The following is a 26,743-nucleotide window of genomic DNA, read 5'->3' on the forward strand; positions in this document are numbered from 1 at the left end:
AGGAGAAGAGGGGGCCCTCGCTTACTTTGTCGTTCTCCACAAAATCAACGAAGGCTGTGCGCTCAATCTCCACCGGCTGCCCCTGCCTGTCATAGAGCGCCAGAACGAAGTGAAAGAAGTTGGATTTCCTCAAGTTGGAGGGAGGCTGCTTCTCAAAGTGGGCCCGAGACAGGGCGACTCCGCTGAGCAGGAAGAGACACGGGGGACACCAGACAGAGGGAAGGAGAGAAAGACACCACATTACCAACGTGCCCACACAAATACCACGGGGGGGTGGGGTTGTCAAGGGTTCTGGTCCCCGGTCCAGAGTTCTGGGCCCCTCAGACCTTTTTGCAATTGAATGTAAGAAAAGGGAATGCTTTCGAGTAATTGCAGTGGGCACAGGGGTCGGCTTAACGGGACCACTGTCCTGTACACCGCCACCACGGGCTGTTCCAACCTCCGGGGCATCCCAGCGCTCTGCAGCTCACAGTCTGGCCTTTACTGGAGACCGAAAGATCCCCAGTGCGGACCAATGTCCCAAACAACCCCAGAGGTGGCAGCCCGAGTCTTGTCCCCATAGGGCCGTCCCTATCCTCACTCTCAGGTAAAGCCCCTAGCTGGATCAGGATTTGGAACTAGGCCCCTGGGATCAGAGCAATAAATGCCTCCTTACTTTTGAAGAAGCGACCCTTTTCCTTCATCTTCATTGGAGCTAACTGACCTATTGCTACCGGTCACTACACCTTCCTTGCTCTCTCCCAAAAATTGGTGGGTGGGGAACCCCCTGGGGCCGGGCAGAAAACCCAGAGCCCAAGCCTCAACCTACCGGGAGAGGCCTCTCCTCCCGCTTCCCTCGCTCTTCCGAAAAGTTGCTCCCGGGACAGTGGCAGAGTGGAATCCCCAGGACCAAGGATCGCGGGCCACTGCGGACGAAGTGATACTAGGGACCCCGCCCCCAGAACTGCTGCGCTTGGAGAAGGCAAAATGTTATTAAGAGGCGGAGAGCGTCCTCGCCTGGGGCCAGGGGGATCCCTGCTTAAGCTGCATCTTCTGGCGGCGACAGCCAAACCCGCTGACCGCGAAACCCAAGTTGGAGGACCCGGGAGGCGCCCTCGAGCGTTTTGAATGTGTGCACACACCTCCCTGCAGACCTGTCGCGGCCGGGGACAAACTAGCCGCCAGATCACATTTAACAGAAGTCTCGGGGCCCAGGCGAGCGCGCAGATGGCCAGGACTGCCCCGCGGCGCTGGGATCTCTGGGCCTCCTACCCCAGGGCGCGAGCACTTTCACTCTTCTGAATGGCGTAGAATTCTGGCTAGAGTCCGTCACTCGGGCTGCGTATTACAAGTTTAACAATTATTTGATCCGGGTAAAGGAGGAAAGTAGGGGAGGTGTCTTTAAGGTGCTTGGCTAAGGAAATGCGCTTCGGAGCCGGGTCTGCGAAGCTGCCTGATTTCCCTCGGCGGAAGCTCTAAGAGACCCCAGACCTCGGCGGAAAGGCGTCTCTGCCTTGTGCCGTCTGCCTGGGGTGGGGGTGGGGGGATGGCAGCGCCCCGGGCTCCCGGCGAAGGGAGGGAGCCGCGGCCGCCCGGGTCTCCTCTCCTCGGAGGGTGGCGGCTGGTTCGCTCTACCCGGGACACCTGGAGATGTGGCCTGTCTGGGAAAGGAGGCATTTCTCTGAGTGATGTCAGGACTTAGAGGGAGATGGCCAGGGGAGAGGATAGGAAGGCTGGAGTCGTGGGAAGAAGTTCGTAGGCTCTTTGGGGTTTGTGTGAGGAAGGCTGTCTTTCGAAGGCAAGGACGCAGAAACCATAAATCCCAGCTCAGTAGTGGTGATGAGGGAAAGGGACCAGAATGTCTTCGTGGGGTGGCACCCTAGACAAGGCGTTTACTATCTCAGCACGCGGACTCTTAGAAACAAAGTCAACTTCAGTAACTAGCAAAACTAAAGGCTGCTGATGCCTGCGTTTGCCGCCGGTCTCCTCTCCTCGCCTTTCTTCCTCTTCTGCAGCTCTTTCTACTGTTATTCCTTCGTCTTCCCTTTTTAATCTCTTGTCTCCCCTCACCCCCTCTTCCTTAGGTCTGGTCCACTGTTTTATCTCTGCGCCTGGACCTCCAGCCTGCCCCCACCCCGTCCCCCACCCCGGAGCTCCCGGCCGCTTTGCCTTCCCGGCAGCGGCTCCGGCCTCTCCCACTCCTCGCGTCGCCGCCGCCATCTGGCCGCGGGGCTTCCGGCCTTCAGGAATCACCCGGCAAGATGCGGGAGGAGAGGCGCTTGCGAGCGGCGTGGCGAAACCCGGGAGGCGCCGGGAAGCCCGGCTCTCCGGCGGCCGCCGCTGCCAGCTCGCGTCCTCGCACTCAGCTCCCGGCTGGGCCCGCATCGCTGGACTAAGGGCTGAGCCGCAAGGCGTTGGATGCCACTTTGTTATTTTTCTTCCCAAAGAGTGGTCTGTGGGGAAGGAGTGGGGGAGAAACACAAACGACCTAGGCAGTTCGGAAACTCGAGTGTTGGCTGCGGGGTAAGTGTCCCCCTAATTGCAGCGACCTGCTTGCCCCAGGTCCAGCTCCAGCGCGCAGGGCCAGGACGACAGATGGGGGGAGACAGAGGGGGCACACAGACAGACAGACGGTGAGAGCGAGAAAGGGAACGAAGAAAAGACTTTAAGAACATAATAATGGTGAGGCCGTATCATTACCTCTGCGCCGCGACATTGGCGTCCACCACGCCGACATTCCGGACCCAGGACCTGACCGAATCCATCTCGGCACCCAGCGACTTCTCTTTCAGAGCTGGTCCTCTTCCTAAAGTATCTTGAATCCCAAACATTTAAAAAGTCTGGTCTACTGTCGCTTTAAAAATACGAGTTACAACACTGTCCCTACTGTTCCCAATGCTGTCACCAAACACCAAAACGTCTCCTCCAAAGCAATCCAAGAAAGGGGATCAAGAGCCGAAGTTTGAGTCTCTCTTGGGGGGGCAGGGGGCGGTAAAAAGAGATAACCCGTCCTTTGCTCCGCGCGTGAGGTGCGGGCTGATGTAGTTAAAGTTTGCTATTTATCCTGCGCAAGTTCAGATCTGCCGCCTCAGGGCCTCCGTCCTAGGTCGCTCGCATCCTTCCAGCTGCAGCGCTGCCTCCAGAAAGTGATCACAATTTAGAAGCATCACCTGTTCTGGGAGAAACAGGAGGAGATTGATGGCTGCCTAATCGCTCCCCTTCCTCCTGGTCCCCCCTCCCTGCTCCTCCTCCCCACCGCTCGAATTTAGAAAAAAAAAAAAAAATCCCCAACAGGATCAGTTGTAAAAGGAAGGGAAAGACCCGGAGCGGAGAGGAGGCGGTGGCTGCGAGCACCGCGGAACCGGGCTGCAGCCGTGCGCGGGCCCCATGAATGGGTTACCGCGGCCGCCACCGCGGGAGGCGGAGCCGCGGCCCGATAAGGAGCCTCATTTGCATGGACGCTCGGGATTGGCCGGCGCTGGGCAGGCCGGGCCGACGTCCTCCGGCGGCGCGCGCCACGCTCAGCGTTGCTGGGAGTCCGGGAGGTGAAAGGGGACAGAAAGCTGTGGACGCTGCGTCCTTCCCCGAACCCCGTGTGCGTGCGTGGGCTGGGGCCCCCAAATCAAGCCGAATAGTCGGGCCCTGCAGGTTGGGATGTGCCGGCTCAGTCTGGCCGCGGGAGCGGGAAGCTTCCGTGGATCGCATCACTAGATGCAAATTTTTGTAGCCTGCGGGGAGGCATATTCATTCTTATTCTCGGGACTTGAATCTGTGTGCATGTTTGTGAAGAAGCGGAGAGTGTGACCACATGTACTTATGTTTTGTGCAAACGTTCCCCAAAGCAACCCAGTGCCCTGAATGGCTCTCCCCAAGTCTCCCGGAGTTTCGTGGTGACACTCAGATTTCGTGTGCGGTTTACAGGTTGTTGAGAGAGGAGGATGTATGAATGAAAGCCGCAGGGTGGGGGACAAGCAAGGCTCAAGTGCTATTCAAATAAATAGAGTGTCACGGAAAACGGTCAAGGAGCTAAGGAAAATACCCCCGGGCAGACACGAGCCAGAGTCGCACCCGTGCAGATGAGAGCTTGCTGACAGCTCGTGGTTCGCTGAGCGCGAGAGCTTCCCGGCGTTGTCCCGGGAGCTCCCCATTCCACCCCACTCCAGTTCCCGAAGCCCCGGGAAGCCAGCAGAGGAGCCGCAGGGAGGCATCGGGGAAATCGCGGAAACTTTGCCCACCGCGCGCGGTCGCCGCGTTGCTGCTCATGGGCTGGTGGCCGGGAGGCGGCGGCGGCTCAGCCAAACAGCTGAAACCCTAGACGGCTTTTTAACTATGCCGGGCAGCTCGCGGTGCCTATTAAAAATCCTCCTGGCTGGGTGTTATTTTCTTGCTTCTCCTTTTGTATTCTGATCTGCGCGTAGATCTGCTGCTGAAATCTAGAACACCAGCGCGAAAACAGATTTGAAGACAATGAATGCAAATCTGTGCTCAAAGACCATCTGCCATGGAGGAGACAAATCAGCTGTTCCACAGTTCGAGCGACTGCGCCCAAGCCTCCCGGCTTCATTACTGAGAGGGCCTTGGCTAAAGCCTGGATTACATTCAGGAGACTTTCCCCCCTTTTAGGACTCAAATTTGAGCGTGAATTGACTCTCGACCAGATCCCTTAGGTGTAGGAGAGCGCTCAGAAATGAACTGCGAGAGTTTGCCGCTAGAGGACACAGCGCCTTGCAACTCCTTTGCCAGAGCGGACTGGAAGCTCGCACTTTCAGAAAATGCTGCTCTCTTGAGAGAGGGACCGGTCTGCGCCTCTCCTCTACCCCAGGGGCAAACCGCAACCCTAGACAGCGCCCGCGGATCGCGCTCAGGATGCGCAGGTCTCTATTACAGATATTCACTTGAAAACCAAAGAGGAGGGGATGGGGGAGGGTGAGCGAACCCTTTATGTACAAATCCAGGGGCCAGGGATGGGGTAGTTAATTTAGGGGGCGGAGAAGGTGAAACCCCCTCCTCTGGGTTGTGCTGATTGTGGCACTGCGACCCCAGGGCTCCGGCTTGGTCCTGTTGGACAAAAGGGAGCAATGAAAAAAGACTGGGGGCCAGAATATGGCACGGGACTGTTGTAAAAACAAAGATAGGAGTTGTCCATAGAAAGAAGGAGGGTGGGAGAGAAATTTGTAGGATTGAAACTTCTACTCTGTTTCAATCTGGCAATTTTCTATTATAGGCAGGCTTTATGGATACTTCGGTCCGTGCAAACACTAAGCTCTCAGAGTCTTCTACCCTGGCCCGCTCTCTTTTAAATCTCTCTGAACCTAAACCACCCACCCCATTCTCATCTGCGGTCTGTGCCAAGCGGAGCCCATGCCTCCGGTGGCGGCGGAGAGTGTGGAACAGCCCTTGAGTTCTTCAAGATGTGTTCATGAGCCCGGAGATTTTTTTTTCAAGGGGCCTCTGATCTGCTGCACCTCCACGCTGCCCTAGAGAGGTACCGAGCAAAGTCCGAGGGACGGCAAGGCAACCGTGGGCCTGAGCCTGGCGAGACAGCCTGGCCCTCAGGTCCGGAGTAGCTGGGGTTAAAGGGCAGAGCCAGGGTCGAGGACGCTGGCTCTTCTCTCCCGCAACAGCTGCCACCCAAATTATGCCCCTCAGGAAGCGAATGAATTGGTCCTTTCTACCGGCTCACTGCCGCCCGCCCCAAACCAGACGGCCGCGCAGCGCGGGCGCCCCCACCCCACCTCCCAGAGAGAAGTTCTGCGGCCGCCGTGCCCAGCAAGGAGGTAGCCTGGGAGAGCCGAGACCCCGGAACTTTGACCTGGGAAGAGTGGGAGCTGCACCTCACCACCCTCCACTCCCAAGCCGGTTGCGCTAGGGGCGCCCTCACTGAGCTGCTTTGGGAGCTCCGGGCAAACAGCCCTGTACTGCCGCGGGCCCACCGGCTGCGAGCCGCGGGCGTCCAAGTTCCCTCTGGGCGGAGATGAAGTTCCTGGGCTAGCACGGAAGGAGGGCTGAGGGGACAAGGGAATAGGGGGAAGAAGCCTTGGTCCCAACGAGGCGGCGCCTTGACCTTTGGGGAGCAGGGAGCGTCCTTGCCAAATGAGTTGGGTTTAATTAGCTCTGTGTATGTCTGGGGGAGGATGGACTCAGAGTTGGCCACCCGCGCAGAAGGAGCGTTGGTTGATGGTGAAGTGAGCCGTTGCTCCTGGAGGGTCACTCTCGTCTCTGTAGCCGCCGGCTACCCCCCAACAAACCTCCTTTTAGAGCACGCCACAGAAATCCTTCTCTGAGCCGCGCGGGGGCCCGGCTGGCGCAGCTGCGGCCCCGGGAAGGACTGCACTGCGGGGGTGCGGAGCCCGCGCGCGCATCTCCGACTCCCGCCCGCGAGCTTCGTTCTGCCCCTTGCCAGGGTCAAGAGAAAAATCTAAAATGACCACTACTAAAATTCTTTACGACACTCTTATTTACAAAAAATTGAGGTGGGGGTGGGGGTGTTCCGTCTTTTACCCCGTCCGCTTCTTTGTTCACTCTTCCCCAGGAACTCCCCAGTCTTCTATCCGTTCACGTTTCACATCCGCGCCTTAGTGCGGTATGTTCAATTTCCTCCGGATCGGTTTTAAGGCCCATTTCCCCTAATATCGTTCGGTCCAGTCTCCTGGGCGCCGCATCTCTCCTCCGGGTCAGAGGTTCGGAAATTTTTCTTAGAAAATTGTTCACCAAGCCTCGTTCTCGTCAGGCAGTACTCTGGGGTGAAATCAGAAGTGTGAAAACACCCCTCCCTTGCAACCTGACCTTCACCCACACCCCTCAGACACTCACGGAGGCGCCTGGGTCTATGCAACCCAAAGAACAGAGCCTGGCTGGTACCCAGGGAATTCGATCCATAGGGACAGTCAGTCTGGGTTTTGTAAATGGAAAAAGTAAGCCTCTCAGTGATTTTTCCAAATTGTTTGTTTATTTTAGTTGGAACATTTTCTTTTTATTTGCTGGAATAGAAATCAATGGATTTGCTCTCCATCTCAGAATCCTGCCGAATATTTAGCTCACAATTCTTCGCGGATATTTTAGAAAATTATCCAACTCTACTAACTCGCACTTCAAATTTCAACGCAGATATTTGTCTTGCAGAAACTTGACTTGTATGCTTCATAAATAAAAATTCCCTAGAGAGGGAGGGGGGAAAGATACTACTGTATTCACAAATGCACCACAAAAATTTCAGGAGGACTCCACCATCCATGCAGAACAATTCTCTTTCAGGACAATTTGGTAAAAAAGTTATATTCGCTTCTTGATTTGTTTTTGCATAGTGAAGAGGACTGCAACAGGAACAGCTGCAGAAATGCTGTGGCACGGAAGAACATTTTATAGACACACGATACTGCTTGCACCCAGGCCACTCGGGTCACTACAATGAGTTTGCCCAAAACTACTGAAAGAGCCAGAATTGGCTCTGCCCTAGCACTTGGCAACTCCAGAAACCTCTTCCTCCTCTCTCCACTTTTTCTTCCCCCTCTCTGGCTTGCTCCCTTTCCCTTAGTATCATCTGTCTGAAATACCCTTTCTTCCCATTTTCTTATCCAGGTGCAGAAAGCATCAGAGCCCGAACCCAGGCAAAGAAGCAGAAAGGTCAAGAGAACAAATTTGCGAAGCAGCAGCCGAGTTTGGACGTTGGGAGAGCTGGCGTTGGAACTGGGCCTGCGGCTGCTTGGGAATGGCTGCCCAGGAGGTGTGTGTGTAGGGAGGCAGGTGATCTGTAGAGAAAGAGGTGCTTTGTGCAGCCTCCAAGAGAGCCAGGGGGCCTGGCTTCCTGGGTGAGTGGGGTGGCCTGAGCGTCAAGCCCGGGCTTGGCGCTGTGATGGGGTGAACTGGTGGGTTGCCACCCCTTCCATGTACCTATGTGCAGAGACGTTGGCATCTCGGTCACCACAGCAGTTAAGGCATAGCAATCGAGGGGCTAATTGACCAGCATTAAGAGACCTAGTCCAGTAGGTCTTCACTCAAGATAAGGCGGAGAGTAAGATGCAGGAGAACGGAGGCTGGACCCAGCACTTCTGGGAGCTAGGTACTGCCACACAGTATCCTTAAACTCAGCAGCAATATTTGCAGTGGGATTATTTGCTCCCAGTTTACAAATGTACAAAATTGGATGGGAGATGGCCTCTCGACCAATAAACTGGAAAACTGGGGACAAAGACCCACGCTAGTCTTCCACCTTCAATACACCACATTTGGCATGCAATATAAGGCCTTTAAACAGAAAAAGTATAAATATGACTTCTTCCCACTCTCCCTTTTTTCGGTTTCTCAGCTCAGTTGAGGCGAAAGATAACTGAAGAGCCACTCTGAAATGCCCCCCTCTTTTCCTGGTGGTCCCCGCCTCCCGCCAGCCGGCTGGGGAAAGCCCTCGGGACCTCCCAGCTCCCTCCCAGCTCTCGGCGGAGGTGTGAGCGATGTGTTGATTATTCATATTTTTGCCGAGCATACAACTCCGCCGCGGCGGGCGCCGCCACATTTCACACGTACACTCACGTACACACATGTACACGCGCTCACTCCGGCCCCGTCGCTCCGCACTCTGTGCGCAGGGGATCGCAGCCCCCCAGCAGGCACCACCCTCCTCGGATAGTGGAGGAGTGACAAAAGGCTCCCACTCATCCTCCCCAGGTCCCCTTCTTCCTCCTGGCCCCCAAGAAACACACTCTTGGCTTTCAGATCCAACTTCCTTCTCCATAAGACACTTGTCTTCCCAACTCCCCCCTCCAGAGTTGGGAGTGGAGGAGTGCGGTAACAACTACAAATACCGCACCAGCTAGAATTTCCATTTGGCATTAAGATCTCTTCTTCCAACACACAAACATCACTGTCACCTCCGCCCGCATCACACCCTTCAGGTGGCAAGAGAGAAAAATCGAGAAAAAAAGAGCACTTGGGCAAAACGCATGCTTTCAAGTTGTCTTCAAAAGCGTAAACAGGACTTTAACTGTGGAATCTCCTCCAATGCGACCCAAGGCCTAGGAACTCCGTCTCTGTCCGATGGGGACCCCCTACACCTCCTCACCTCCAGGAACTAGACACTCATTTCGGGGCTGGTGGGTCCAGGGCGTGCGGGACGTGGCGCTGGCTGTGAAATCTCAGAACCCGCTGGGAACACAGAGCTAGTTCGCCGGGCTGAGCAGCTCCGTCCCACCCTTCAAGGGGCGGCTTACTTCCATTTATTCTGGTTTCCCGAAGGAGAGCCGAAGGGGGTCACAGGCTTGGCGGTCTCACGCGTGGGAGCGGTCCCAGCGGCAGGCTGCAATTCGAGCGGGGTTTTGAGCAATGCCGGGCGCTCCGTGTAGGGGGCGCTGGACTAAAGGCCACGAAGCCCGGGTAACTCCGCACTTCGGCTCTGACCCAGGACAAGCTGGGGCGCTCCAATGGTCCCTACAGGGCCGGCTACGTGACCAAGGAGAAACTCTTCCAGCTTTGGTGTCGGCAGACCCGGGTTAGAGCCGTGCATTTACCGGCGAGGTCTTGGGGATTTGATCTGTCTCTCTGAGCCTCAGTTTCCAAACCAGTGAAATGGGAGTGTTATTCCTCTGAATCTCAGTTTCCTTATGGATAAAATGGGGGATATTTAGGCCTCCAGAGCTACACTTGCCTTAGGGGTAAGAAAGTGGTTTAGATGAGAGTATCCGGCCCGTAGTAAGTGTTCAAGAAACTCTCGTTTGCCTTCAACGTCTGCATCTGTAAAATGAGCGTGATGGTGTTTCTTGTACCTCCCTGGGTCTCGTGAGTCTCCTGTGCGGGTGGTTTTTCTCTCTGCCGGGCCTGCGGGCTTCTTGAGACCAGAATTCGGACTCACTTGTCTTTACAGCTCTTTGGCCTGGCACGGGGCTGGCTCCCGCCGTGGGCGCCGCGTCATTGGGTTTAGGGTGGAATTAGATCTAAGGAAGTGCTTTGGAGTGTGGTGCTCGCAGGTGTCAGAGGGCGCGGACGGCAGTCAACTGGTGGGGCTTCCCGCGGAGGGAATGCGACTCCCTAGGAGTTCGCTTTTGGGGGCTCTGCGCTGCCTTTTCGCGCCGCAGTTGACAGGTCGCAAGCCTGTCGCAAGGAGCCGAGTGTGGTTAGCTGTGGGGACCGCAGCAGACGGGCAGGCGTCAGGGATCGCGGGAATCGCCGGGGAGCTGAAGAAAATCACAAAGAGCTCTGGAAAGGTCTTCCGGCTAGTGTGACAGACACCAGTTGACCGGTGTTCAGGGAGAGCCAGGAGCCTCTCTTCCGGCTCAGCACCCTCCGCGGGAGACGCGGCACCCCTGGAGCGCGGGGTCACCGTCTCTGCGGAGCTGAGCTCCTGAGCAGCGCTTCCCGGAGACGTCGGTGAAGGAAGCTGGGGTCAGGGAAGCAAGGAGGCGGAAGAAGCCGGAGGGAGCAAGCCTGGAGTTCGCAGAAAAGGGGGGGAAGAGGACAGAAGGAGGAGTGGGTCCCAAGATTTTGTTTTCAGCAGGACTAGAGCCTGCTAGAATCCCCCTTTTAAACTGCACCTTTTATGCAAAGGCAGTGCATGTGTATTGCAGGGAAAAAATATATATGAAAACAAGAACAACCACGACAGAATAAATTCATAACCATCCCTAACCGCATCAACATCAGCTCTTGCTCATATTTCAGTGGGTTTCCTGCCAGTCTTTCTCCTATGCATATCTTCATATTCTGATTTGTAATCTTTTGACTCACTTATAACATATATTTCCATATCATTAAATATTTCCCTACGGTAACACTTAATATTGGACGTAGTATTTCATTATCTGGAGAAGTCATACCATAAATTGTTTAATTGGTTTGCTGTTGTTGAAGATAAATTGTTTCTTTTTTTTTTTAAGATTTTATTTATATATTTGACAGAGAGAGATCACAAGTAGGCAGAGAGGCAGGCAGAGAGAGAGAGAGGAGGAAGCAGGCTCCCTGCTGAGCAGAGAGCCCGATGCGGGACTCGATCCCAGGACCCTGAGATCATGACCCCAGCCGAAGGCAGCGGCTTAACCCACTGAGCCACCCAGGCGCCCCGAAGATAAATTGTTTCTAATCCTTCACCATTATAAGCAATACTGTGATGAACATCTCTGTGGCTATAGCTTTTCACATAACTGTAATTCTTTCCTTAAGATAAAGTCCTTAACGTAAAACTGCAAATTCAAGACTATGCCTGTTTTGAAGCCTATATACAGATCAGCAGATTGTCCTCTTAAGAGATTAAATTTACACTCTCTTATGCCCCCAGCCCAACCTTCCTTAATCCTTAAGTTACTTTCTTATTTAAAACTCTGCCGATATTATATGTCTTTTGGTATTTTTATTTGCATTTTATCTCTCTTTCATGAATTTCCTTCCACTCAGGGGAAACTATTTTTTATCCATTTGTGGTCATCATACATCTTTGGGGAGATGCGAATTCTTATGTTAATAAAGATATTGCATTTTAATGTATCACATATATTGCAAATATTTCCCCAGTCTTTGTTTGCCTTTAATTTTATTTATGGAATTTTTTGGTGGTGGCTATAGTTGTATATTTCACTTAGAAGGTTTTCATCTACAAATAACAAATTCAGTGGCCAACAGTGACTTGAGCAATAAAAACACTTAATTATCTAATATAACAAGAAGTCTGGGGGCGGATGGCCCCAGGTTAGGTGTAATGCTCACTAGTGCCATAAACACCCCATTTCCTTAGCTCTTCACCCCATCATCCTCTGCATAATGTTTTTAATCTCATGTTCACTATCTCATGGTGTTAGTATAGTTGATACAGAAGCAGACATCATAGCACATATACAAGGCAGGAAGCAAGAAGAACAGAGATACCAGAAAATTCTGTACCTTTGTGTAGTAAAGTTAAAGCTTTTCCAGATACAGTCCTATGTCCCCTTGGCTATAACTAAATCACATATTGTATCCATAGTCAGATGGGTAACTGAGAAGGCAAGCACCCACTTTTCCACAGTCTGTCTGATAGGCCTCAGAGATGGGAGTTAGGAATGGCCCTTGTATTAGACAAACAAACCCACCAGAAAAAAAAAAAGTGTCTTCAATTGTATGTGATTTTATCCGTTCATCTTTCCCTTTAAAATATTTTCCTTTTGAGTTATTCTCAGGTAATCTTTCCCCATTCTAAAATAATTTTAATATTGACCTCTATTTTTTTATGGTCTCTTTTTTAAATTAAAATTTTTTCCCTTAATAACCAAATTTGTTTCTGTGGTCTTGGTTCCACTTTCATCAGTATGCACCAACATTTTGAAAGACTAATTTAAATAGATTAGTTATAATGCATCTAAATATTTAATTTATTCTGTCTTTCATTCAAAATGTATTTGATGTTTATATATCAACTCTATGCCATCAACTCTATTGTGGTTTATGTTATGAAATAGAAGTCAAACTTCTGTCACCAAATTGTTATTTGTACTAATAGCACTTATTAAATAATCCACAATTTCCCCCCAAATGTGAAATGTCACTATATATGTAAAATAAATATTGAGATTTTTAAATTAGAATTGGAAATTTGGGATATATTTAGAAACTAGAAAAACCATGTACTATCCATTTTCTTTTATGCCCTACAGTAAAACTTTATAGTATTCTTCATATGGTTCTAGCAAATTTTTATTTAAATTATTGCTAGGTAGTTTGTGAATATATTTTTTTCAATTATAGTTACTAACTGGTTTTTGTTGAAAAAAGGGAAATTGTTTGTTTATGATGCAATCAGTCATCTTATTTACCTCTTATTAGTTGTTGTAGTTTAACTGATTCAGTTAGACTTCCCAAATAAACAATTATATTACCTACTTATTGATATTTGGTTTCTTTCTTTCCAACAAATACACATGATTTATTTTACTTGTTTTATCACATTGGCTAGGACCTCCAATATAAAGGCAAATAGTAGAAGTGTTTGAGATAAACTTTGTCTTTGTCTGAATATTACAGATACTTTTGTAATATGCCATTATTAATTTGACTATTGTGTCAAATATTATTAATTAAGTATGTTTCTTAGGTTTTTAAGAATTCAGGTCAAGAATATATGTTGAATTGTATCAAGTACACTCTTAGCACTTATTAGAATGAATATAGAACTTTTCTCCTCTTTCTATTATTAAGATTAATTGTTAACACATTTACTAATGTTAGTCTGTCCTTGCATTTCTATAATAAACCCAACAGGAACAATCATTTATTCATTCATTATGAATTTATCAAACCTCACTTGCCGGAGATGCCATGCCAAACAATGCCCCATCTGTGCCCTTGTGGAATTTATATTACTGTGGGAAATATGAAAATTGATCTACAGTTTCTCTTGTTAAATCTGTCTTTGCAAGTCTGTGATGTATTTAATCTCTTGACACTCAGAATTCATTCCCATCACCTATGACTTCCGGTCCTGGAGGTTAACTTCTTTAATGCTCTGAGAGTCATTCCTAAATACCTACTTAGAGTCTGCCTCTCCAATTATTCCAAAACTTTTGCAAACTCCAAATTTCCCTTATTGAATTTCTTCCTGCTTATATGTTTAGAACAGTTAATATTTTTTGTGCTAAACTCTAACTAGCACATCAGGTTTTAGTATCAAGGTTACACAAATACTGTAAAAAATCATCTTGGGGCGCCTGGGTGGCTCAGTCAGTTAAGCATCTGCCTTCAGTTCCATCATGATCCCAGGATCCTTGGACTGAGCCCTGCGATGGGGTCCCTGGTCAGTGAAGAGCCTGCTTCTCTCTCTCCCTCTGCTGCTCCCCCTGCTTGTATTCCATCTTTCTCTTTCTCTAATAAATAAAGTCCTTTTTTAAAAAAGATTTTATTTATTTATTTGACAGAGAGAGATCACGAGAAAGCAGAACAGCAGGCAGAGAGGAAGGGAGGGGGAAGCAGTCTCCCCACTGAGCACAGAGTCTGATGTGAGGGTTGATTCCAGGACCCTGAGATCATAAGGCAGAGGCTTAACCCACTGAGCCACCCAGGTGTCCCTAAATAAAGTCTTTAAAAAAAAAAAAAACCTCTATCCTTTCTTATGTTCAGGATTAGTTTAAATAGCATATGACCTATGTTTTTTATAAATTAACAGTATTTTCCCATATGATACTTTATCTAATTTATCTAATTTATTTGATAAGTTATCTAATTTATTTGATGACTTGATTTATTCAAGTTTTCTCTCTTGATGAGTATATTTGGATAATTTTTATTCTCATAGAAAATTATTTATATCATTGGTATTTTAAAGTGTACAGTCATAGAGATATACCTTGTTTTCTGCTGTAATTTTAATTTTCTATATCTGAAATAATTCTCATTTCCATTGTTACATCTTTGAATTTTTGTTCTATTTTGTTTTAATTCTTCAAGACTATTCCAGTTTACATTCCCATCAACAGTGTGCCAAAAAAATTATTATTATCTGACTTTCTAATTTTGGCCAAGCTGATATATATAAAGTTATACCTCACTGTTGCTTTAATGTGCATTTCTTTAATTGCTCATGGGGTTGAGCATCTCTTCAGATACTTCTAAGCCATTGGGGTCCCCCTCCAGTTAACCACTTCCTCCTAGCATTCCTCATTCTCCCATTGGATTTTCAGTCTTGGAGATTGTTGCTGCTAATGCTTTTTGCTACTGCCGTTGTTGGTGTTGATGATTTGCAGGAGTACCTTGTATGCTGAGATATTAATCAGTGGAGAGTTTTAGATGTTACAACTATTATCTCTTGTCATTTATCCATAACTTGGTCAGTATCATCTTTTTTTCTTTTTACCAGAAATTCTTTATTTTTATATTATCGATTCCATTTATTTTGGTGCTTTCTGGTCTTATTTAAAAAGTCTCCCTGTCTTCAAGGTCACAAAGAAATACCCTGACACTTTTATTATAGTTTTAGATTTCATATTCATGTGCTTAATCTCTCTTGAGTTTAACTTGTAACATGGTCTAAGATAATGATCTAAATTTTGTTTTCTCTACTGAACAAGACACAAAAATGTGATTGCTAAATTGTAGCATGGTAAGAAAGGAAATTTTCCCAAATCTGGTTTAGGACAGAACTTCCTTATGTATGTGATATAACTTACACATCTTTCTAGGAAATGCTTGGCATTCTTAAGCAATTTTTGATAGACTTTACTGAAACTAAAAGCACCTTCTGAGTTGTGAGTTTTGAGAGGAATCTGATATTAACTGGCACCCTTTTTTTGTATCAAATTTCTTCTGAAATTTTATTTTCCAAGAGAACAGTCTTTTTTTTTTTAAGATTTTATTTATTTATTTGACACAGAGAGAGAGAGATTACAAGTAGGAAGAACAGCAGGCAGAGAAAGAGGGGGGAGCAAGCTCCCCGCTGAGCAGAGAGCCTGATGTAGGACTTAATCCCAGGACCCTAAGATCATGACCTGACCAAAGGCAGAGAGGCCCAACCCACTGAGCCACCCAGGCACCCAAAGGGAACAGTCTCTGAAATGACCAGCTCAGGACACTCTTCCTTCATGGAAACTTTGAAATAAAGCTTCGACAGGGACCTGGAATCATTTTTCCAGAAAAGTTGTTTTCATGACCCTGTGTGTATAGTCTTCAGCTCTTCATTTAGACACACTTCTCAGTTCACCAAAGTACCTCTTGAAGTAATTTTTGGGAAATGATATATGGATATTATCATTTTTTACAACAACATCACTGCCTCCATTACAGTTCTGTTTGGTAATAATCTCCAAGAATTCCTTATATTCCCCTCATAGAGTGTTGACAATAAGGGTCAGCTCCCAGTGAATTCTTTACTCTCATTGTGATGACAATTAAGAGTTACATTGCTAAAACTCGTATTTTTCCAGTGATTCTACACAGCTGCAGCAGACTGATCCTTCTCTTTTAAATACAAACTCTCCTTAAAAATAAATAAATAAATAATCTCTTTAAATGTCAAAAAACTATGACTATCCAGTGATTTCGCTTCTTCTGGGGGCAAGTCCGCTTGAGTATCCTGAGCAAGGACACCTTCTGTACTTCCAGTTCATCTACAAAATGGGATAATGATGTATTTTAGCTCTTCTTCTTCTGTTTTCAGCTTCTTCTGTTTTCAGGTAATGGGAGTTGAGATAGAGTCTTGTATGGATTTTGTTGAGCTCCTCTAGGACTCAGAAGAAAGAAGAGAAATACTTAGAATTACTATACGTTTTACTTTTCTAAATTTAAGATTTTCATTCTATGGAGAATGATGAGGTAGCTATAGCAAGATGCAGCTATACTGAAAAGAGCATCATCTTGGGGTGCCTGGGTGGCTCAGTGGGTTAAGTGTCTGCCTTTAGCTCAGGTCATGATCCCAGGGTCCCGGGATCAAGATTGCACTGGGCTCCTTGGTCTTCAGGGAAATCTGCTTTTCCCTCTGCCTCTGCCTGCTGCTCCCCCTGCTTGTGCTCTCTCTCTCTAGCAAATAAATAAAATCTTCATTTAAAAAAAAGAAAGAGCATCATCCTTATGTCTGAGAGTTTTATTTTCATGTGTATTGTGTTAATCTGGGGGCATTGTTCTATTAGAGCAGTGACCTTTTGTTTTGGAGGCTCCTCTGCCCTTACTGTGGCCAGTCTCTGCAGGGCACAGGCTGTATTTAGGATACAACCCCAAATAGATATCTATTCAGAGTGCTAGAATAGTTCCCTCACCCTGACACCCTCACTATGTCCAGTGCATGGCTCTGTGGCACAGAGAGAATGAAATTCTCCCAGACCATCTGCAGTCCCAGATGCTTTGAGTTAGGGTATGTTGGTGGGTTGACTGCCACTGGGCCCTAGTAGTTTTTCAACTGAAGAAAATACTTGAAATGAATACAAAAGAAACACCTACTAGGCAGACCCTTCCCTCGATCCAGTCTCACCTGCAATATATTTTGGAGAAATTCCGTGAAGTTTATAGTATGAGAATGGCAAATTTCTCTAGTTTCCAGCAATAATATGTCTTTTTATTATAATATTCTTTTGGCAATTTCAATAGGAATTTGAAGCATGGGCTCAGAGAATTGGAATCTCTTACTCAGTTCTCTATTCCCAGCACCTAGTAAAATGTAATACAGGTGAGAAATGTGTGTGTGAGGAAGAAGAGATGAATTCAGTGAATTGTGATCACATAATTTAAAGTCTAAGTCAAGATCCTTGTAAGAATTAAAGGAAATACTGGCTAGGTGAATCATCCAATTTGCAGTAGTAAAATAGTACTGTCCCGGGCAAACCAGGATATATGGTCACCCTATGCTTAAGGGAAACGGGGAAGAAAGAGGAGAAAGAAAGAGGAAAAATAGTGGGGTGAAAGGATGAGAGAGAAGATAATGGGTTGGATCCCTGGGAAAGTAAGTCTGAGATGAAGTCTGGGCTGCAGAAAGTTGATTGAGGAATGTCCTTGTCAATAGTCACTGAGGGGTGTGAGCGGAGGAAGACTGGGCAGAGGGAGAAGTTCACTTCTCCCGAGAAGTCTGAAACCAAAATGGCCTTCAGAGATGACCCAAGTCAAGGCACAGAGCCTGTGCCTTTGACAGCTGGTCATGAGATGGTAGCCTCCTTCCATGGAGGTCACTTCCCTTCCATGGCCTCTCACCAGCCAACACACCCAGCACTAGGGCATGAAATTGTATGACCACAGGGGGCAGTAACACATAATGAGCTTCTTTGGGCAGTGCTTTGATAGGCTTGTGTGCAAAGGGAAATCTCTGAGGACCAGAGACTTTCCAGAGACCAGGGACCACCATCTGGAGAGAAAGAATGTGAGAAAACTAGCTGGAGAGAAAGGAGTGAGAGGGTGGTAGGTGTCTGGGAGATGTCACTCAGCAGCACAGAGAGCAGTCTCTGGTTTGGGAGAGCTCCAAAGGGCAGCCATGGCTTGCAGGGTTTAGTGGCCCCCCTGGTTTGCCTTCTCTTTGGCCAGCAGATGCTGGATACAGATGCTCTGCAGAGTACGCCAAGTAAGCAGGGTCTCCATGGCTCAAAATCTACTTGTGCTATATTTAAGGCAAGTGGATGCTTTAAATTTAAAATTTGGATTTTGACCACAGCAGGCTTCTGTGCTCATGATCTCAGTCTGCTCAGAAGAAATAAACAACCTAGAGGCAACATGCAGGGGCCAGCTTTGGCTCATTTATACAACAATGCCATGTCCTCCTAACCATCTCTGTCCTTCTTTCTGTGTCAGGCCCTCTGGCTGGTGCTCTGACTTTGCTAGCTCTGATCATTGCCTCTAGCTTGGTCTCAAGGCCATGTGCCTCTACTTGGCCTCTGTTATTTAGAGAGCTTCTCATCTCCCTTGCTATGGAAGCCCAATCACCTAAGAGCTCTCCTGCCACCTGCCCTGGCCACCAGAGGTCAGCCTCCTCCCCTCCCCTAACTCCACAAATTTCTCCAAAATGCCAATGCTCCCTCTGGCATTCCTTATGCCTTGGTGAACAGAATGCCCTCCAGGTTCTCCAGGGAATATGGCTGGCTGGTGAGTTTTCCAGCCTTACATGGCATGCCCTCTTCAGTGAAGCTTTTGACTCCTTCTTCTATTGCCTTTGACAAGCTTCTTCAAACCATTTCAAGTATGCTAGCAATGTCTCCCAAGATTCCAAAGTCTCAGGGACCCTGGACTTTGACAGCATACTAAATACTACAGTGTGCCCCATATCCACAGATCCTCCTTTCCCCAACTCTGTGCTCTACCCACCTTGCCCCAGTGCCCTCAGGATTCATCCTCACACAGAGTCTCCTGGCTCTTGTTAGTACACAGGGTGTGAGCCCTGTGGCTGGTTGGGGGCATAGTCTTCTGTCAGTGGGCTCAATGCTTTCCTGGCCCTGTTATGTTAGGACCTTGGTCCAATGGATAGGTCCTGAGAGGGCTATGTGCCACCTTGTAGGGTGGAGTCCTGTGCATTTGCATGTAAATAGAGCAGTAGCCACTTATTCAGGCCCAGGATCTTCACAGAACTCTGGGAATTCAAGATGTCCAAGTGTAGAAGTCACCTTCCAATCCCTCAGGGCCCCATTCTTCTCGATCAGAACTCTTGACATCTGAGACTCCAGGTGACGATCAATCTCCCTCAGTCCTTCATGGTCTTCTCTAAGGCATCAACTGCTCTCAGCAACAGGGATCCACTTCCACAGAGCTTGAAATGACTACTACCCTGGATGTTGTTAGACTGAATGTCTGTGCACTGCCCCCAACAATTCATATGTTGAAGCCCTAACTCCACATGTTGTGGTATTTGGAGAAGGGGCTGTTGGAGGTGATGAGGTTTAGATGAGGTCATGAGGGTGAGGCCCTCGCGATGGGATTAGTGGCTTTGTCAGAGACTGGAGAGCTTTCCCTGGACTCTGAGGACAAGCAAGAAGGCAGCCATCTGCAAACCACTGAGCAGGCCCCCACTAAGAATCGAATCTGCTCACACCTTGACCTTGGACTTTCCATTTTCCAGAGCTGTGAAAAATAAGTGTGTGTTGTTGAAGCCGTCCAGTCTGTGGTATTTTGTTACAGCAGCCTGAGCAGAGACACCGGCTCATCTCAGAGGCCCGAGTTGTCTCAGTCACCAGGACCATCTTCTTGCACAACAGCCTTGTGCGAGGGCCTCTCCGGACTCACCTGCCACCAGTGTTCCAGCCCACACACCAGCCTGCCGGCAGGTAAGTAACCCCATTTTTAGGGCCTGCTTCCTAGGACCACTCCTAATACCCACTATTATGGGTTGAGATCCCAAGGAAACAGATTCTGAGACTGAGATTTGAGAGCAGAAGTTGTATTGGGAAGTACTCTTGGAATCCAAACTTGTGAAGGAGCAAGGGAATTAGAATCGGGCAAAGGGGGAAGCTGACCACTTCAAGGAGCACTGAAGTTGGGATGGTCCTTCAGAGACATCCTGAATCAAAGGAAGGGACTAGGCTTTTGTACTTTTGCATCAAGGCATCACAGGATGCAGGGGAGGAGGAGCTGGGGGAGGTAGGGAGGGGGCCCGACCTTGCTTGAGGTAGCTTCCTTTGGGCAAGAATGATTTGTAGAGAAGGAACCAACTATGAGCTATCAGCAGCCACCCCTCCAAGTAGCTGGGGACTGAGCATCTCTGTGCTAAAGGACAGCACACTACAGTGCCCACTCCAGCCTGAATCACGAGCCTTCTTAAATATAAAAGGGCAAATGCTGGAAACATCTGGGTGGCTTAGTCAGTTTAGAGACTGCCTTCAGCTCAGGTCATGAACTCGGGTTCCTGGGATCGAGCCCCACGTCCCCCGCTCAGGGGCGGGGGTCAGCTTCTCCCTCTCTCTCTGCCATTCTCCGTGCTCGTGATCTTTCTTTCTCTCAAATAAATAATAAAACCTTTTAAAAAATGCAAATTTTGTCTCTCTGCCATTCTGTTGGGAGTTGCCAAGGGGGAACAGTAGCATATCCTCTAGCAAGTAGCATACCTGAGCCCTGTCTAGGCTTGTTTAACATCTTTCCCAAAACTTTCTTTTGTATGTCACACATATCTCTCTTACACTCCTTGACTGTATCCCTCATTTTTCCCCCTTTTTTAGCCCCTCACACCCTCTTTCCTGGCATACAACACTTGCTTGACAGTAATTTTGAATTGTGTCCCTCCATATGTTGTAGTCTTAGACCTCCAGTGTCCCAGAACATGGCCTTCTTTGGACATAGAGTGTCTTTGCAGATATAATTAGTTAAGATGAGGTCAGGAGGGTAGCCCCTAATCCAATATGACTGATGTCCTTATGAAAAGGGGAAAGAGGGGTGCCCAGGTGGCTCAGTCAGTTAAGCATTTGACTCTTGATTTAGGCTCAGGTCATGATCTCAGGGTCATGAGATCAAGTCCCATGTGGGGCTCCATGCTGAATGTGGAGCCTGTTTAAGATTCTCTCTCTCCCTCTCCCTCTGCCCCTCCCCACTCTAAAAAAAAAGAGGGGGGAAAGAAATATATACACAGACACACTGAGAGACTTCCATGTGAATATGAGGGCACAAATCGGAGTAATGTTTCTTCAAGTTAGGGAAAACTAAAGATCACCAGCCGACTCCCAGAAGCTAGAGCAGCAGATTGAAACAGAGTTCTCTTCATGGCCCTCAGAAGGAACCAACCCTGCCTCTAGCTTGGTCTCAAGGCCATGTGCCCCTACTTGGGGCATAGTCTGGATCTCAGACTTCCAGCCTCCAGGACTATGAGATGGTACATTTCTGTTGTCTCAGGCCCTCATTTACAGTACTTCCTTATAGCAGCCCCAGCAAATGAACACAGCAAGTTTGCTGCGAGTAAACAAAGTCCATTTAGAGAGTGAGGAGTTTAGCAGATTCGATGTCCCCCCAGCAAGGGGTCTGTCACAGTTGGAGACTTTCCCAATTCCATTTTTCAAGTCCAAATTGCAGAGCAAACTTCTCTTTACTGTGCCCAGCGTGTGTTTAATGAAGGGGGCCAGCCCTGGTGGGCTCCTGAAGGATCGCTCTTGGACACTCAAGGGCTCCTTCTGAATACTATGTGAGAAATGGGACACCCCTCCCAGGGATGCAAGGATTTATGTCGAAAAGAGAGAGATAAAGATGGAAGGAGGAAGGGAAGGGAAATGTGGTGGTCGCTGGAAGTTCACAGAGTGTACAAATCTACTTTGAGCCTTTTCCAAAGGTAATGGAAAAAGTCCATGTTCTCCTCAAACTGCCTCAGCTGATTTGACTAAATAATAACCAACAGCCAAAGGAAACACTAATTTGATCCAGAACGGATCAGAGAGAAGATTCCCCTCGTGGCAATTATGCAAATAATTCCTCCCCCCTATTTTATGTCCTGGGGAAGTGGGGAAGTGGCATGGGTACAGTTTAACCACGATTCAAACACTACACAGGACTAGTCCTAGACTTCACCGGGGTGTCACCCGGGGTGTCCTCCACCGGGGTGTCCTAGACTTCAGCCAGACTCCCGAAGTTCACCAGCCACATTGCATTCAGAACTTTCAGCAAAACCGTTTTCCTTTATGGTTTGGGTAACAGATGCCCAGTTATGGGTGTGGTAAGGGGACGGCTCTGGGAACAGTTTCAGACTCCCTCCACTCGGGATTTATTTAACGAGCATAGAAAGTCCACAAGAGTGATTTAAATAAAAAGTTTGATGATTACATTGGGTGATGATAAAGATCAAGATGCCATCAGGGGACACCCGACAGGTTCACTCAGAAGAGCATGTGACTCTTGATCTTGAGGCTGTGAGTTTGAGCCCGATGTTAGGTGTAGAGATTACTTAAAAATAAAATTGTAAGGAAAAAAAAAAAAAAGATGGCAGTCAGGATGGTAAGAATATCATGCTTATGAAGCCACAGTCCTGTTTTCTTTTCCTTCATTACTACTTATAACACCTCAACCCATCTGAAATGCCCAGTGCCTGGGCAAGAAGCTACAGGGAAGCCAAAGTAAACCCATCGAAGCCCAGATCCCACCAGCAGTGGCAGCTTCCCATACCAAGGACAGCAGAACTCAGGATTTTTAAATATTTATACCTATTATGGGTTAAGACTCTGTGAAGAATTTGGAATACGTGGGTGGCTCTGTTGGTTAAGTGTCTGCCTCTGGCTCGGGTCATGATCTCAGAGTTCTTGAATGGAGCCCTGCCTAGAGCTCCCTTCTCTGAGGCAAGGAGACTGCTTCTCCCTCTTCTTCTGCCCCTGTTCCACACCCCCCCACCCCATGCATGTTCTCTCTCAAATAAAGAAATAAAATCTTAAGGGGAAAAAAAGCTTCTGTAAAACCTTAAATCTTCCCTACCTTATCCACAAGTGGGACAGGAAGCAGAAAGAAAGTGAATATTTTGTATGAAGGGGTAACCAGTAGTCGAGCTGTGCTGTCCAAGATGGTAGCCATCAGCCACATGTGGCTCTGAGCCCTGGAAGAGTAGAACTGAGAAACCAGATTTTCAGTTATATTTCATTTTAATGAATGTGAATTTCAGTAGACACATGTGGTGGGACAGCACTGAGTTAAAGGAAGAGAAAGGACAGAACCGCAAAATAGTTCCTTTTTCTCAGTGACTTTGATGTTGAGTTTCTAATCTGAGTCTCCTAACTTTGAACGTTGCACAGGTTGAGTAGGTAATGTTATCTGCATTTTAAGCAGACATGAAAAAGACAAGCACACTCATTTAGAGTCATTAGGTAATTTGTAATGGAAGCATGCCTCCAACTCACAATTTCTGACAACTAGCTCAGAGCTGTCCTTGATATCTGTATAATAATGATGACAATAGCATTAACGACAAAGCTAATATTATGAATCTCTTGCTATGTGCAAAGAAGCTCTTGGTATGTGTTGCTTGGTGGTTGTCAACAGTTGCACATTGTGATACCCAGAGAAAATGTTTCATGAGAAATTTAAGCTTCCTGCTCTGACCAGATCTTTTAAATATCAAATTCTAGGTTTGAAATGTCTATGCACAATTCCTGACCAAATCTTTTTAAAGGTGTCCTTTTGAATTCTTGATGTTCACCACTGAAGAGAAATTTTGTTCACACAATAAGGTCAAAAAATACATTCAAAAAATACCATTGACCAATACAGTCAAAAAATACCATTCAAAAACATACAACAGTTGAAATTATAGTTGAAGAAACTGTAAGTTCTTTTATTGACAAATATAACATCATTTCTTGTGATAATGTTAGTGCTTTGAACCCCATCGAACCTTGTTAATGGTGAATATTTCAAAATCATGATGACATTTTAATGTTGGGACATACACGTATTGTGAGAGGGGGTCACTACAGTTAGCTCAGGTGACACTGAGAAAGGACACATCATCCTCAGGTAAACAGAAGCATCTGATTTGAGTAAAGACAAAGCATTAGTATCTCATAGCATTTGAAAAGCATTTGAAAAGCATTTGACTGTCCCCTGAAGCAAGACACACCAGGAGCACCTGAGTCCCCTGCCAGTCCCCCTCCCCACCAGCACACTGGACACTTGGAACATGAACACTATGAACACTGCTGTAGCCCCACTGGCCCCTTGCCAGTGGTGGGCAGAGGAACATTCGAGGGCTCACTACTGTTGTTGATTTCAGTTTTGAAGGTTCAGACCCCATGACCCCCTCAACACACTGAAATGGAGCAAGAGCTGATGTCACTCATCACGCTTGACACCAGCAGGCAGATTCAGCTTTGTGGACGTATAGCCTGGGCAATCACACAGGGCCCCGCCATCAGAAGGACCCCACCCTTGATTTCATGTTCTCTTTTACCATCTTGAGATTCTTCACGAATTTTTAACAGGAGACTCTGCATTATCTTTTCACTCACCATTATGTTGCCAATGCCCTAGACACAGCTCATGGCCGAAGGCTGGCTGCCAGACCTGAGGGGAGACCCTCTGCTCTGTGGGAGGGGTTCATTATCTCACAGCACGTTGTACACGGGCATGCAGGCTGGGAAGCTTGTTAGTATCTCATATCTTTCCAGCAATCCTATCAGGCTGTTACTATTATTGTCCTCACGTTAGAGATGAGAAAATTAAGACTCAGAATGGCCAAGTAACAACTCAAGGACCAAACAGCTCTAGAGAAGTTAGCTTCACAGGTGACTAGACAGACGGACTTAGAGACCAACTTCCTAAGTTTGCTTGTTTTCAGGCCTGGGCTTCATCCACTGAATCTCCATTACCAATCCTAGAAAAGGTAGCAAGGAAAACAACGTAAAAAAAAGATTCCGAGAGCTACTCTGAAGAATATATTTTAAAGAACCACCTTGAAAGCTAAACTCAAAGGATTTCCCTAATTGTCATAAATACAAAATACAAACTAACTTTGTTGTGACACATTCATGGCATCTCTAAGATTATAAGCATAAACCACTGCCTGACTTGGACCATTCTGGGCTTATGAAATGTGAAAGGCTGGCTCAGGGACCTTTCAGGGAGATGACGCAGGGCTCTGCCTCCCCGGGGCTGCCCCTCTTCAATCCTTCCGAGCGCTCACACACTATCCCTGCCGCCAGCCCTCAGCATTAGCGACATTGGCTGGGCACACGTGTGCTGGCTTCTTTCACTTGAACACAACTCTGAGAGAGGCATGGAGACAAGCCCGTGCTCTCTAGCCACCCCCATGTACACGTGTGTAAATGTACATATTCATGTGCACATGCATATGCATGTATGTGTGTACTTACATGTATAGAGATGCACGTGTGTGCACCATATAGACCCACATTTGCACACACGCAGATATGCACACTTATACACATGCATGCATCTATGTACATACACATGTGCACATACACATATGCGGGCACATGCACGCACATATATACATAAACATGGCTTCGGATACACATGTGCACACATGCATACTTACATATAAACTTACATGGCTGCATGCGCACTCCCAGGTAAGCACACAGACATGTGTGTGTGTGCATGTGTGGGCCTTGTGTGTGCATGTGTGTGCACATGTGCGCATACATCTACACATACAGATACAATACACCCCACACACACACACACATGCCCACATACACACACGGACAGACAGACATACACACAGACACACACAGCTTTGGGGCAGGCGGACCCTCCGCCCTCTGTGAGAAGCCGTGGTCAGTTCGGTCTAAACACTGCAGAAGGCAGCACTCTTTCCCTGACCCCTGTTCACTACACAGAAACAAACTCTTGACAAAGTTTGGGTTTTCATTCATGATTTGCATGCAATTTCCACCTGAGCGCTGTTGGAAAGATCCTTGCCCTTGAGAGATAGAAAGCGCCAGAAGCTGATGCCACTCCTGTGAGTTGCTGCTGATGTCCTGAGTGGTTTCACGGCAAGGAATGGATATCAGAGGCTTGCCCCTTCACACAGGGCACAGCCTGTCAATGCTGGAGGACTCACTCCTCCAATGTGCCCACCCCCAGAGCCTGCGGCCTCTTGCCAGCAGCCCTTGCCTTCCTGGGCCGTGTTCAGGGCTCCAGAGCCTTAGGGGAACAAAGACTTTTATGACAAGTTTTATTAGTGATGCCTCCCGGGCTAACTCTCTGGGATAGGTCAATGTTATTAACCCCATTTTACAGAAAGGGAAACAGACCCAGGGAGGTCAGATGCTTCACCCGAGGTCACATAGCAGGCAGCGGGCGGAGGTAGGACAATTAGCCCCAGACTGTCTGTTGGGTCAGGCCACAGGATTTGTAACGCAGGACTCTAGCGAGGCCACTCGGAAGGTCCTGGACCTCCGGCTTCAGGAGGCCAGAGATGGGCAAGGGGGCAGGATCCAGCCCTTCGTGGTTATGTGACACCCTCACACACACACCCTTCGTGGTTATGTGACACCCTCACACACACACCGCTCTCCCTGGCTCCCTCCACCAGCCCTCATCCGCCTGCTTTTCCACCAGCGGGTGAAGTCCTCCGATTGCCCAAATGCCACTAGCTCGTGGCTTATTAAGAACTTCAGTAGCTGTAGGACCTTTGGGGATCATGAGCTGGAGTCCAAAGGCAGAGAAGAAAGAGACTGGACTACACTGTCTGGATTTTTCCTCTGATGCTGAAACACACACCTCTCCCCAGTTGAATCCCTGGCCCCTCATGGTGAGGGGTGGGGCGCTCCGTCTGTTCCATGTTCCTCCCTCAGTCCCCCAGCACTTAACATGGGGCTGGATAGAAACAAGAGACGCTTACCCACTTATAAAAAGGAAACGAAAGAAGAAGGTAAGGTGAAGATGACAGACGTGCAAACTGGGAAAACACAAAACCAAAGGCCACAAACCT

At 48.0% G+C, this 26,743-nt stretch overlaps 1 protein-coding gene across 2 annotated transcripts in view; it reads right to left on the minus strand.

Annotated features, from left to right (window-relative positions):
• The window catches only part of EBF2 (EBF transcription factor 2), a 188,056-nt gene extending 184,671 nt beyond the window's left edge, over window positions 1-3,385 (minus strand). The window contains exons 1-2 of one of the 2 annotated variants that reach the window (XM_032332212.1): window positions 2,680-3,385; window positions 26-182 (exon numbers count right to left, since the gene is read on the minus strand). In XM_032332212.1, coding sequence (XP_032188103.1) covers window positions 26-182; window positions 2,680-2,810 — 288 coding nt within the window. In that variant the 5' untranslated portion in view covers window positions 2,811-3,385. Of the gene's footprint in view, window positions 1-25; window positions 183-808; window positions 891-2,679 lie in introns of those variants that run through there. The other variant, XM_032332213.1, reaches the window with a different exon arrangement.
• Between the last annotated feature and the right edge of the window lie 23,358 nt (window positions 3,386-26,743).

This window comes from Mustela erminea, chromosome 2 (assembly GCF_009829155.1).
Source record: "Mustela erminea isolate mMusErm1 chromosome 2, mMusErm1.Pri, whole genome shotgun sequence".
Classification (NCBI taxonomy): Eukaryota; Metazoa; Chordata; class Mammalia; order Carnivora; family Mustelidae; genus Mustela; species Mustela erminea.